General features: G+C 52.8%; 1 protein-coding gene across 1 annotated transcript; it reads right to left on the reverse strand.

Annotated features, from left to right (window-relative positions):
- Positions 1–1,518: 1,518 nt before the first annotated feature.
- Positions 1,519–10,317, reverse strand: SH2D7 (SH2 domain containing 7). The gene is made up of 6 exons (XM_065871749.1): positions 10,142–10,317; positions 8,755–8,844; positions 5,550–5,719; positions 5,060–5,268; positions 3,028–3,690; positions 1,519–1,569 (listed from the first exon to the last, which is right to left on the reverse strand). Exons 1-6 carry the CDS (start codon positions 10,315–10,317, stop codon positions 1,519–1,521), a joined length of 1,359 nt encoding a protein of 452 aa, XP_065727821.1.
- Positions 10,318–12,306: the final 1,989 nt, after the last annotated feature.

Consider the following 12,306-nt stretch of genomic DNA (forward strand, 5'->3'; position numbering starts at 1 on the left):
CACCGTGAAGAGGTGTTGGGTGAAAACCATTTCCATTTCCCTCATAGTGATAGTCATTCCGGTGAAGATTTATGGAGTACGAACCATGTATCAGGTACAGGGTGACCAGATCACATAGGGCTGGCCAGCAAGCGCCCACTGGCTGGCTCCCAAAACTGCCCAGCAGCGCCCAGGCTGACCCAGGCGGCCAGCCAGGCTTGGGCCCGCCTTAGGAGGGTGACCAACCATACAGCCTTGAGCAGGCTGCTCATTTACTCTCAGTCCCTACAACCCCCCTGGGAGGTAGGGACTCTTAGAGCCCCGTTTCTCAGAGCGAGACGCTACATAGCCAAGAGGCCACTGTGGATAGGTTTTCCCCACAAATGTGAACTGAGCCAACTCTGCCCAGGGAGGGGGCCCGAGGTGGGCTGCAGTGTTCTCTCTGGGGAGGGTTAGTTGCCTGGGGGCAGTGGGCAGGAGGCAGCAGCCCAATTGCTAACCCTTATAGAGGTGGGGACACATGGGTATGAGGGGGAGTGGGATCCCAAGGGAAGGGGACAGAGGAGCCAGGCTGACCTGAGGGAATGGCTGTAGTGAGAGGCCTGAGGGCCCCATGTGTAGAGCTGATGCCTGGGCAAGGCCTAAGGGCCACCAGGTGGGGTCTGGGTCTCATGGGAGGGGTCTGAGAGCCACCCCTAAAGGCCAAGGCTGGCTGGAGGCAGAGGGCAGATGAGGGTGACCTGGTCATATAGGGACGCCAGCGAGTACCCACTGGCTGGCTCCAGAAACCGACCAGCAATGCCCAGGCTGACCAACTGGCAGGTGGCTGCTCCTCTCCGGGTCTCCGTCTCCCCGATCTGCAGCAAAAAGGGTCGGACCGGGTCTGCCCAGCTTGCATTATGAGGCTGGGATGAAGGTGGGGGCAGAGAGGGGCTGAGGGGATGGTCCCTGGGAGCCTAGGTGCCCCAGGGCCAGAACCATCACCTCCGAGGATGGGGCTTTGCTGCTACTTCCCTGGTTTCTTGCCCCAACCCCCCTGGGGCAGGAGCAGGGATGTGGCCCTGGGCCCTCCCTCCTTTCTGCTGATGGGGCCACAAGGAGGGGCACTGGTTGGTCTCAAGAGCAACTGAATGACATCACTCGGTCAGTCAGGAAAATGCCAGCGCTGCCACAGGGCCTGCCCCACGCTCAGTAAGTGTTCAGCGGTGGGAGGTCAGCACGGCCAATCCGTCCAGGCCCAGCCTGCTCACCTTGGAAATGCGGGTGGCTTTTGGCCAGTCCCCACTCCTCTCGGGCCTTGATTTCCTCTGGATGGGTGGGAGGCACTGGGGAAGCAGGGCACAGCCCTGAGCTGCAGGCAGCTGGAAGGTCCCCTCCCATCCTGTCCCCTAGGCTATCTCGGAGCCTTGTTCCAGAGCAGGCTGGTTCGATCTGAGGGTGCAAGGGGTGCCTTCAAGCAAGCTGAGGGCTTCCCAGTAAGCCCTGGCGTAGCCCAGATACCGGGAAACCCGCTGGTGAGCTTCAGAAAGCCAGGCCTCCTCAGGATTTGTGCTTCTTGTCCGTGAAGAAGAGCCTCCGGAGCTTGTCAGGCTGCAAGGAGGGAGAAGATGCTAGAGCCTGGGTCCCTGGATGGGGAGGGGAGAGCCAGGCTCAGAGCATCCCTTGGCAGCAACTGGGGGCTGGGGCTCAATGCTGGAGAAAGGCCAGGTTGGAATATTGATAGTTTTTCCACCACCCCTCTCAGTGCCAGAAATTCCACTCCAGTCCTCTGGTTTGGATGAAGGATTCGCCCTCTCTGGCTAAGGAGGCTAGGGGAGAGTGGAGAAGAAAGGCCAAGTCCCCCCTTCCCTCACTGGGTCCCCTGGGGTCCCCAACCCCAGTGCTGTCTGCCCCAGCCATGCCCTAGGTAGAATGGGGGTGGGGAAGTACATGGCACAACCAGGGACCGGAAGGACTTTGCAGCTAGAGGGAGAGCAGACATGGGTTGTGGCTTCTGTGGTTCTTAGAAGGGCTGTCTGCAGGCAGGATCTGTGGTCCCGGGCATCAGGACCTCAGAGGCAGCCTTGCACCAGGCGAGCTCCCTGTCCTGGGGTGCGTGGGCACAGCCCTTCCCTGCGGGAGGAGCTGCGGGAGGCCTTCTGGTGAAGGCCTTTCAGCTGGGAGCTCGGGGTTTTGCCGTTCAAGCGGAAGAGGAGGTCTGCACATGCCCGAGGCCTGAGGCTGTGCCCTCGGGGAGTGGGCTCTCCCAGCTCATCGCCTCCAGGCGTAGGCAAATACGCTGGGGCTGAGGGTCCAGGAGGGTTCCTCTGCATCCCTGGGAATCCTGACCACCTCCCTCTGCCCTCCTGATCCCTGCTTCCCCTTTTCTCCTTTCTTATCAGAAATCCCCAGGAATAACAGCTGCTCACTGACAGCCATCTCTGGGCTGTGTCCTGAGCACATAAGGATGTCTAGCTTCACCTTCTGGGCAGCCGCCCCTGGACACATCCATAGGGCCAGCCCATTTTACAGATGAGGAAATGGAGATCCTGGGTAGATGCTAAATGAGAATACAGGATGCCCGCTTAAATTTGAACTTCAGATAAATGAGGAATAATTGCACTATTGGGGACATAGTTATGCTTTAAAAAGTTACTCATTGTTTATCTGAAATTCAAATTAACTGGGCGTCTTGATTTTATCTTGCTAAATCTGGCAGTCTTAGTTGTGGGGGAAACTATCTTGCCCAAAGCCACATGGCTAGGGAGTGGCTGAGCCATGAAAAGGGCCAAGGCAAGTCAGACCTGGAGCCAGGGCCCTTGTCCACCTCTCTGAGGCTCTGAGATGCTTGCAGTGGCCAAGAGGGAGGGACAGGAGTCCTAGTCTGCCACAGAGAAATACATCAGAAGGGCCTGGAAGCCTCCATCTTACATCCAAACCTAACATCTGCCTCTCCCACCATCTCTAAGCAGAAGTTAGGGCTGGAAAGTTCTGGGCAGTGGCAGTGACCTGACCTGCCCATGCCTGAGGGCCACAGGTCCCTCCTATCACCCCACCCATGGAGCCCACCTTATGTGTCCGTCCAGTCTCCTTGCTCCTGGCTGCCGGGATTTGTTCATAAGTGTTCCTGGGCTCTGGGAGCTCCGGGGCCCCCAATATCCTCTCATAGCCACAGTCTGTGGACCCTGAAAGCTTGCTATATGTGGGACTTGCTCCAGGATAGGGGGGCCTGGCTGGGCCACCCCAGCAGACTGTGATCTGCTCGTAGATACTGCTGCCTTCTTGGTCTGGCACATCCCTGGCCTCCTCTAGGAGGCCTTCTGCCCAGATGAGCTCATAGATGTCTGCAGAACGGCTCAGTTTTGGAGACCCCTGACTCCAGGTAGCAGCTGAGGATCCTAGAGCCTCAGAACTGGGGGGCAGGAGAAGGCCCCAAGCAGTGGGAGACACTCTAGGGCCCTGGTCTGGGCTCACCCCAGAGAGGGCAGGTCCCGGGCCATCAGGCTTGTTCCGGCTTCCATCTGAGAGTCTCCTCAGGGCCTCCTTGCCTGGGGAGAAGGCCTGGCTGCTGGCTGGGACTGGCCCCTGCCTGCCAGACACATCTGTGCCCCGGCCTAGCCGTGCCTGGTTCATCGTTCTCAGATCTGCACAGATGATGTTGTGGGGGCCTCCAAAAGACTCGTCCAGAAGGGAAGCACTCCTCTCCGGGAGGGGAGGCACCTTGACGGGGGCCTGGGGAGAGAACGACAGAACCTCTTAGAGGTTAGCCTGTCACTAAGTTGCCTTCTGGTAAACTGCAGGTCTCTCAGAGAAGCTGAGGCCCCTTGTCTTGGGCTCAGTTTACCTGACGGTTACGTGCAGGGTTTGGTTGACATTCGGGGTCCCTGCCAGCTTCATGCTCTAGGACTCTGAGTATGGTCCTTATGTTGGCATTCAAGGCCAGGGGTCACGAAATCTACCTCCCACCCAAGATCATCCTTCCCTGCTCCTCTCCCCCCAAGAGTGGTGGTCCCTCAGAGCCCCCTGAGCCCACCCACTCACTGCTCCCTTCCCCTTCAGAATGGTCCACCCCCAAGTCCATCAATTGTGTATTTATTCAACAAATATTTAGTAAGCACTGTGTAGACACCGTCCTAGGTGCCAAGGGCCCAGTGATGAGCAAGACCACCTCTTGGGAGTTTACATTCTAACCTGGAGATGGGCAACGTACTGCTCTGTTGTATAGTTTAATGTGGTTGATGTAATATATGATGCAATAATATATCACAAGATAATATACTGTCAGCTCACGATCAGTACTCTGAAGAAGAACAAAGCAGAGTAATGGGATAGGGAGAAAGGCTGGTAGGAGAGGGGATATTTTCTATAGTTTAGGTGGTCCTCTCTGAGGAAATGACATTTAAGCAGAGAATGGAATGCAGTGAGAGTAGAAGCCATGCAGATGTCTGGTGGGAAAAGCATTCCAGGCAGTGGGTACAGCAAGAGCAAGGGCCCTGAGGTGGGAACGAGGTTGATGTGTTCAAGGGAGATCCAAAGGCCAATGAGGTTAGAGAAAAGTGAAGAAGGGGGACAGGTAGCAGGGCACCTGGTGAGGCTCTTGTGGACCCTGGTGAAGATTTCAGATTTTATTTTAAACATGAGGAGAAGCCCTCGCTGTGATCTGATATATATTAAGAAAAATCTCCGTGAGTCCCTCCTGTGAGTTGCTGTGGAGGAAAATAAAGTATTGACTTACAGGCATCCCACTCTACAGTTTACAAAGGGATTTTTCTGACATTTCATATCCATTCCCTCATTCAAGCCTCACAGGAACCTCAAGATTGGTAAACTGAGGCTCAGAGAGGTTATGTGACTTGTCCAAAGTCACTCAGCTAGAAAGGCCAAGCCAAGGTTTGAACCAAATCCACCGGCTAGAGGCAGGCCGCAGCATGGGTGAACCACTGGGTAATTCCAAGCTGGGCCACTCCTCTCTGGGCCTGTCACTCACCCTCTGCAGCCTGAGGGGATGGCCAGTGTGGCCTCTCTGGGCCTGATGGTGGACGTGGCACCCGCATTCCTGGTCTAGCAACCCTGACTCTGGGTAGCCCAGAATCCTCCTCACCTCCATGCTTTCTTCCTTGGGGAGGTTCCAGGGACTTGCATCCAGGCTCTTCTTTTTGTAGAGGAAGGAGACCTGGGGCTTTGGAGAGGGACAGGAGCTGGCAGCCTTCTCTGGGACCACCGTGGGGGACACTGCAGCAGGCGGGTTTTCCAGGCCCAGATTGGTCTCATGGAGGCCCAGGGTGATGGCGTCATATAGATCACTGTTCTCTAGCTGGGGACACAGCAGGTGTGTGGTCATACACCCCTGGCCAGCCTCTAGCCTCCTGCCAGAGACTGCTGGCCAGAGATTGAAACATTCCCACAAGGTCCCTGACCTCAGGTAGAATGCTTCCTCCATCTCCCCTTCTCAAATAGGGACCATGACCCTGCACTGAGTGCCCCTGGGTGGCAGGAAATAGGGAAGGCAAGGAAAGACATGTGGTCGAGTGGTGGACGCCCCTGGCCCGGGCACCCTGCCCCACCCCACGCCCCCCGGGGAAGAGAGGTACCTACCCGGGGGCAGGCAGCAGCCAGGGTCTCCCCGAAGGGCTCAAACTGCACCTCCTGGTAATGGCGCACGAGCTCAGCCAGGGTGCCGTGGCTCTGGGTGTCCCCTGAGATGAGGTAGCACCGGTTTTGGAGCTGGTTGATGACAAAATGCCGGCAGCGGTCACTGCCCCTGCAACACAAACACTTGTGGCCTGGGGCTGCTGACAACTGGCAGCCCTGCCTTGGCCCAGGGCCGGAGCTGACCCGGGGCCATGCTGCCCACTTGGGCCTTGACGTGCTCCTCTATAAAGTGGAAGTTGACATCCAGCAAACACAGCCTTGCAGGTGATAGGGAGCGGTTTTCCAACGCACACCGCACCCCCACCCCCGCATGTCAGTCAGGGAGGAAAGGGCCAGGGCCGGGGTTAAGGGGGAGTGAGGCACTCAGCTTGGAACATGGACGCAAATTTAAAGGGATGCCACAAAACTCAGTAATCAAGATAACTAATAATGCAATATTTTAGAAAATCAAAATTAATACCAAAATATCCATGATGAGCAAAATATCTAAGGCTTAAAAGATGAGGTCCGAGCCCCCACTTGCACAACTCAGCTTTACTCATCTCACCCAAATCCCACCCAGGCCGAAAAGATGGAGTTCCAGCTCCCATCTCCACTCCAGCCTGTAAAGTCCCACCCTCTTCATTTTCCTTTTTTATGGAAGAGTAACGTAAACACAGTGAAGTGCACACATCCTAAGTGTGCAGCTTGATGAACTTCCACATATGAACATTCCCAGGTAACCACCGCTTAGAGCAGAACAAAACATTTTCCGGCTCCCCAGAAGGCTCCCTCGTGGCCCCTTCCAGTCCAACGTAGCCACCACTCTGACCCCCATCACCGTAGATCAGTTTTGCTTGTTATGGAATTTCACCTAAATGGAATCATACAGTATTTCTTCTTTGTGTCTGGCTTCTTTCACGCGACATTATATCTTTGAGATTGATTCAAGTCCATGTAGGATTAGCTTCCTTTTTCCCCCCCATTGATAGGTAGTATTCCATTTAATTAAATCCACAGTTTATCCATTCGGCTGATGGACATTTAGATTATTGCCACATCTGGGCAATTATAAATAAAGCTGCTCTGAACATTCTCGTACATGGCTTTTGCTGAATATATGTATTCATTGCTATTGAGAATATCCCAGGAAGGAGGATTGGGTGAGGGATACATGTATGTTTAGCTTTAGTAGATTATGCCAAATTGTCTTCTAAGATCATTGCCAAGTATGAGAGTTACAGCCGCTCTGCATCTTCACCGACTCTTAGGTAGCCTCTGTCTTTCCACTGTAGCCATTCATTGTGGTTTTAGTTTCTACTTCCCGGATTGCTAAAGCTGCTGGACACCAGCTCACTGTCCTTTTGGACCCTCTTTTAGGAAGTGCCTTTATTTTGCCTGTGTCATCTTTGTCTTACTGATTTGCAGGAGTTCTTCATATAGTCTGGATATGAGTCTTTTATTAGGTGTATGTGTTACAATACAAAACCTCTCTAGCACTGCGGCTTGTCCTTTTATTCACTGAATGGTATCTTCTGATTCACAAAAGTTCTTAATTTTAAAGAAATCCAATTTGTTAACCTTCCCTTTTATGGTCAGTACTCTTGTGTCTCGTTTAAGAAATCTTTGCCTGTCTCAAAGTCATGAAGAATATTTCCTATGTTTTCTTTTCCTGTGTTTTCTTTTGCTTTTCTCACTTGGGTCTGTGAACCATCTAGAATTAATTTTTATGTATGGTGTGAGGTGGGGGTCATTTCTTTCCATTTGGATATCCAATTGCTCCTGTACCACTTATTGAAAAAACCAGCCTCCCCATACTCCTCCCCCCGCCGCGACCCCCCACCCTCCCCCGCGCTGAATTGCAATGGCACCTCTGTTGCAAATCAGGTAACCAAATGTGGGGGACTGTTTCTGGATTCCACTGGGCTATTTGTATATCTTTGTGCAGCCCCACTTTGATCTCTTCAATAAGCTGGCGCTCCACCTAAGATCATGTTTGAAAAAAAAAAGCCCTGATGCTGAAAAGACATTTGAAAACTGCTGAGTTTGTATATTTCAAAGTGCTGAGGACCATACCTGGCACATAGAATAACAATAACTATTTTAATAATGACTAACATTTCTTTATTTACTATGTTCCGGACACTGTACCAAGCACTTTTAAAGGTATAAACTCATCAAACCCATTCAACAATCCTATGCAATATACCCATTTTACAGATGAGGAAAGGTAGGTGCGGAGAGGAAAAGTGACGTGCTCAAGATCAGAATTAGAACTGGGGCAATCTGAACAGATGATAATTTTGAATCTGAATCTGAGGCCCTTGAGATTTGCCCTGGAGCCCCAGCCTCCCTCCCTCCCTAACTAGGGGTGGGGGAGGGAACTTCTTCCTTTTTCTGCCTCCCCCCACCCAACCTACAGGCTCTGACGTCGCCACCTCTGACTTCATCCTGGCCATCTTGTCTCCTCTTCTCCATGCCCACTGCCTTACCCTAGCCCAAGCTTCCTCATCTAGCCCAGACCTCACCCCTCAGTAGTCCCCACTGCCCCCACACCTCCAGCACCTGTCTTGAGTCCTCCTTCCATAGGCTGCCTGAAGTATCCTTGCAAAACCTAAGTCTGACCAGATGACCCTTCATTGTCTACAGACATAGCCAGACATCCAAGGCCGTCCTGAGCTGCCCCCGGCCTTCCTCTCCAGGCATTGTTCCACTGGAACCATGTGTCCTTCTGCATCTGGCAACTTGTGGCTCCCAACACCTTAGTCTGCCCTGTCTCTGTTCTTTTGCATATGCAGTTCAATCTATTGGAAAGGCCTTCCTAAACCCCAATCACACCTCCTCTGCCCAGCAAGTTGCTGTTCTTCCTTCTATCCTGTGCTCAAAATCCACCTCTGTGAAGCCTTCCCCAGCCTCCCATCAGAAGAAGGTTCTCCCCTGCCCCCCACCAACTCACCCCCTTGAAGGTGGGTGCTTCATCCTAGTATACGGCTGCTGCTGTTTAGAAAATGTCTGATGGACGTGGACGGATGACTGAGGGAGTGAGGGAGTCAGGGCCCAGGGAAAGCCCAGCAATGTGGGCTGGTGGAGATTCCAAGCTTATCTGCAAGTCTGGCTTGTGGAGCCAGAGCCCGCCTGCCCTTTGCAGAGGGCTTCCTTTCTTACCTGTAGGACAAGATGTAGCCGGTGGCCCGGTCGCTGAGGCGGATGAGGAAGGAGCCAAGAGCTTTGTCCCTGAGCAGCTGCTCCGTCTGCCTGGGCAGAGGACATGCCATTAGCTGGGGCTGGGTCCCCACAACAGCAGGAGCAGCCTGACTTAGACCAGCCTCAGAGTCCCTGCCAGCCATGCCCCAGACCCAGTGCACAGATCTCCAACCCTTTATAGAGAGCTCCCTCAGACTTTCGTCTGGTTCTGTGGAAGACTCAGTCTGGGGCTGGCTGGGTTGGAAGCCTGAGGTCACATACACACCGCCCCCCCCACTACTGCCTCACCATCAGGCACAGTAACCACTGACCCTCCCCACCTGAATGTCCCTGCAGCAAGAAGGAATCCATAGAGCGCGAGATTTTTAGGTTTGTGGGATCCTTGCCTCAGGACTGCTGTGTACAGCTGTGCAGGATGTGTACTACACAGTAGTTTCTGCAGGGAGAAGGCGTTGGAATGTCTGGAGCCTGACCACAATGGCAACTCATAGGTTCTCATCCCCTTCCCTTGCATGTCCCCTTCAGCCTCAGGCAGCTACAGATAGTTCTAAATGATGCCAAGGATTTTGGAGGCATGGTGGCAATTCCAGCTTTCTTCTGGTTTGGCAGTACATAGACCAGATATTTCCTCACCCACTTATTCACCAAATACTTGCTGAGTGCCTGCTCTATGCGGGACCAGCTACAAATTTTGCAGGGGTCAGTACTAAATGAAAAGCTGGAGCCCCTTACTCAAAAAGTAAGAATTTCAACAGAGCAGAGGGCCCTGTGTTACAGTACACGTCAATGCCCGTGAAGCTGTGCCTGCTTCAATGCCAGCTGCTGGGCCAGGAGGACCTAATGAGTGGCTGCATTTGTCATTTCTTTAGCTAGTGCTTTGGCAGCTTGGAGATCCAGCCCAATCAGAAAGCCAGCCTCCACATCTTGGCCCGTATTCCTAGAGTAACTGTATATCCAGGTTCGCCTGGGAGAGTCCCCACTTAGAACAGTTCTCCTAGTTAAGTCCTCTTACTAACAGTGCTCTGGTTTGGATGATGAATGAAACAGTCCCCCTAGTAATTCATCAGGTTATCCGGAGCTGTTCTGAATGCATCCTTCTCCAGCCTGCCCCTCTCTGTTTCTCTGGCCGCCTGACAGCCCCAGCCATCCGAGCCCTACACTCAGAGCCTGGGCCAGTGCCTTTGCCCACCTTGCCCACAGAAGCGGCTGTCAGAGAACTCGGCATTCCTCAGTCTGTTCCCCCACCCACTGCTTCCTGGGGTCCCCGCCTAGCCCAGGGAAAGGGGCTAGCCCCTCGGCCCTGGGGGGCTAGGGGCCACGCTGGGCACGTGGACAGGGGCAGCCTTACTTGCGGGTGATGAATCCGTGAAACCAGGGGGACAGGGCTCCATTCTGCAAAATGAGGGGGGCCTGCGTCTCCATGAACCACATGAGGGCCAGCTCCTGCGGCTTAGCCAGGGCCTGGCTGTCCCCGGCCCCCTCGGGCCCCCTGAGCAGGCTGAACTGCCTCAGGTGGCCCTCCATTCTAGCGAGCACTGACGTGGAAGCAAAGCCCCAACCACCCGTACGCCTCTCTATCTGTGGGCATCCCGGCTCATTTGCCTGAGTCCATGCCCTCTCCAACCACCCGCGGCACACAGGAGCCCTATTGTCACCTCTGACAATATGCGGCCGGTTCTCCTCTCTGATGCTCTAAGGCGGGGCACCTTGGCTGTCTGGGGACATTGGGGGAGGGTCACATTAGCAGTCAGAGAGGGGCAGGAGAGGGATCCCTGACTTCCTGGCTAACAGATGAGCTGCCCCACTGGGTTTGGCCCCTTCGCCCAACCTCCGGTCTTTGTCTCAGCTAAAGACCAGACTCTGGCTAAAGTCCAGGCACTGCCACTGTTAGCAAAGTGGTGAATTTAAATTCTACTTATCCTTCCTTCATGGCGGCCACTTGTATCTTGGTGAAGTTCCGTGCTGATTAATTCCTCTTTCCACTCAAGATTGATTGTCTACTGCGTGCCACGTGCATCTGGGCCCTGGGAAAAAAGCAGCAACCAAAACGGCATTTTGCCTCATGGCACATATGTTCTAGTGGAAGGAGACAGATAATAAACAAATATGTACATAGAATATGGGGTCAAGTGTAATAAGCACTCCAAGAAAAAGGGAGTGGAAGAAGAGAGCACGGATTGTGTTATTTAGATAGGGGTTCAGGTAGGGAGTCAGGGTTGGGGGAAGCCTTGCTCAGGAGGTGCCACTGGAACAGTGAAAGAGAATGCCAGGCAGGTACCTGGGGGAAGAGATGCTGCTCCCAGCAGAGGGAAGAGCAAGTACAAAGACTATGAGGTGGGACTCTGCTGGAGATCCTGAAAAGCAACCCAGAAGCTCATGTGGCTGGAGGAAGAGCCCTCTGGAGTAGATGGGTCCCCTAGAAGGGCTGCCATGAGGCTTTTGAGAGGAAGCACTGCACCAGTGAGGGCGCAGGATATTTGTTCACGCAAACATCCCTGAATCTCTAATGTGTTCCTGAGTTTCACAGCAGAAACCCAGGCTCGGTTGACAGTGAGGCAGGGGATGTTGCAAACAGTCAACCCCGAGGATCTGGGTTAGAATTCCACTTCCATCACACTGACACAGGCCTCAAGGCAGTTTCTAAGTGGTTGCAGATAGCTCAATTTCTCCATCTGTAGAATGGGAATAATTTTTAAAAATCTACTTTCTAGACTCTAGGGTCATTATGACAAGTAAATGAGACAGCATAATGGTTAAGAATGAGGGAACATATATGTAAATTCCAAAACAGGCAGAACTGACCAATACCAATAGCAGTTAGGACAGTGTTTACCTTGGGGAGTGTATGACGACCAGGAAAGGGTGAGGAGCTGCTAGGTGCTGGTCATGTTCTATTTCCTGATCTGGGTGGTGTGTTAGATGAGTGTGTTCACTTTGTGAAAATTCACATGAGCTCTGTGCTCGTGATCTATGCATTTTTCTATGTATATGTTCTACTTCAACAAAACAGCTCATTTGTAAAAACTGAGGACGCTACAGACATATTTCTTTGGTTCCAGTTCCAGCTCACCAGCTATGGGACCTTGAGCAAATGGCTTAATTTTTCTGGTCTTCTGTGTCATCATCTTTGAAACAGGGAGGAAGAACACGACCTGTTGTTTGGAAGGTAAAACGCGTTAAGTCTTCAGAGCAGAGTTTGGAACGTAAGCTATCAGCATTAGCTATTACTGATGATGATGATGATGTAATGACTCTGAAATACAGTGGGTCCTCCCCTATTGGTAACTATTTTTGTTATTACTATTATTATTATAATTTCATCATGGTCATTCTCAAATCAACATCAAAATACCAATGGCAAGTGTGTGATACATATGATTTAGAGGAAAGGTCAGGGCATGAGGCATACCTGCAACCTCAACCTGGACAGCTCATTCCCTGTCTTTGAGACTCATTTTCCACCTCTGTAAAGAGGGTTGCAGGGCATCCACTTGCCTCACCTGTCGATGGAGT

The sequence above is a fragment of the Phocoena phocoena genome, chromosome 2 (genome assembly GCF_963924675.1).
Source record: "Phocoena phocoena chromosome 2, mPhoPho1.1, whole genome shotgun sequence".
NCBI classification, from domain to species: domain Eukaryota; kingdom Metazoa; phylum Chordata; class Mammalia; order Artiodactyla; family Phocoenidae; genus Phocoena; species Phocoena phocoena.

Bases quoted from the DNA above. Each gene is read 5' to 3' on its own strand.
- SH2D7 (XM_065871749.1), bottom strand. From the start codon at position 10,317: ATGGAGGGCCACCTGAGGCAGTTCAGCCTGCTCAGGGGGCCCGAGGGG. The intron at 5,720-8,754 runs GTAAGAAAGGAA...TTTGTGTTGCAG, and splicing joins GGCTACATCTTGTCCTACAG to GGGCAGTGACCGCTGCCGGC. The intron at 3,691-5,059 runs GTGAGGAGGATT...TTCTCTCCCCAG, and splicing joins CCAAGGAAGAAAGCATGGAG to GCCCCCGTCAAGGTGCCTCC.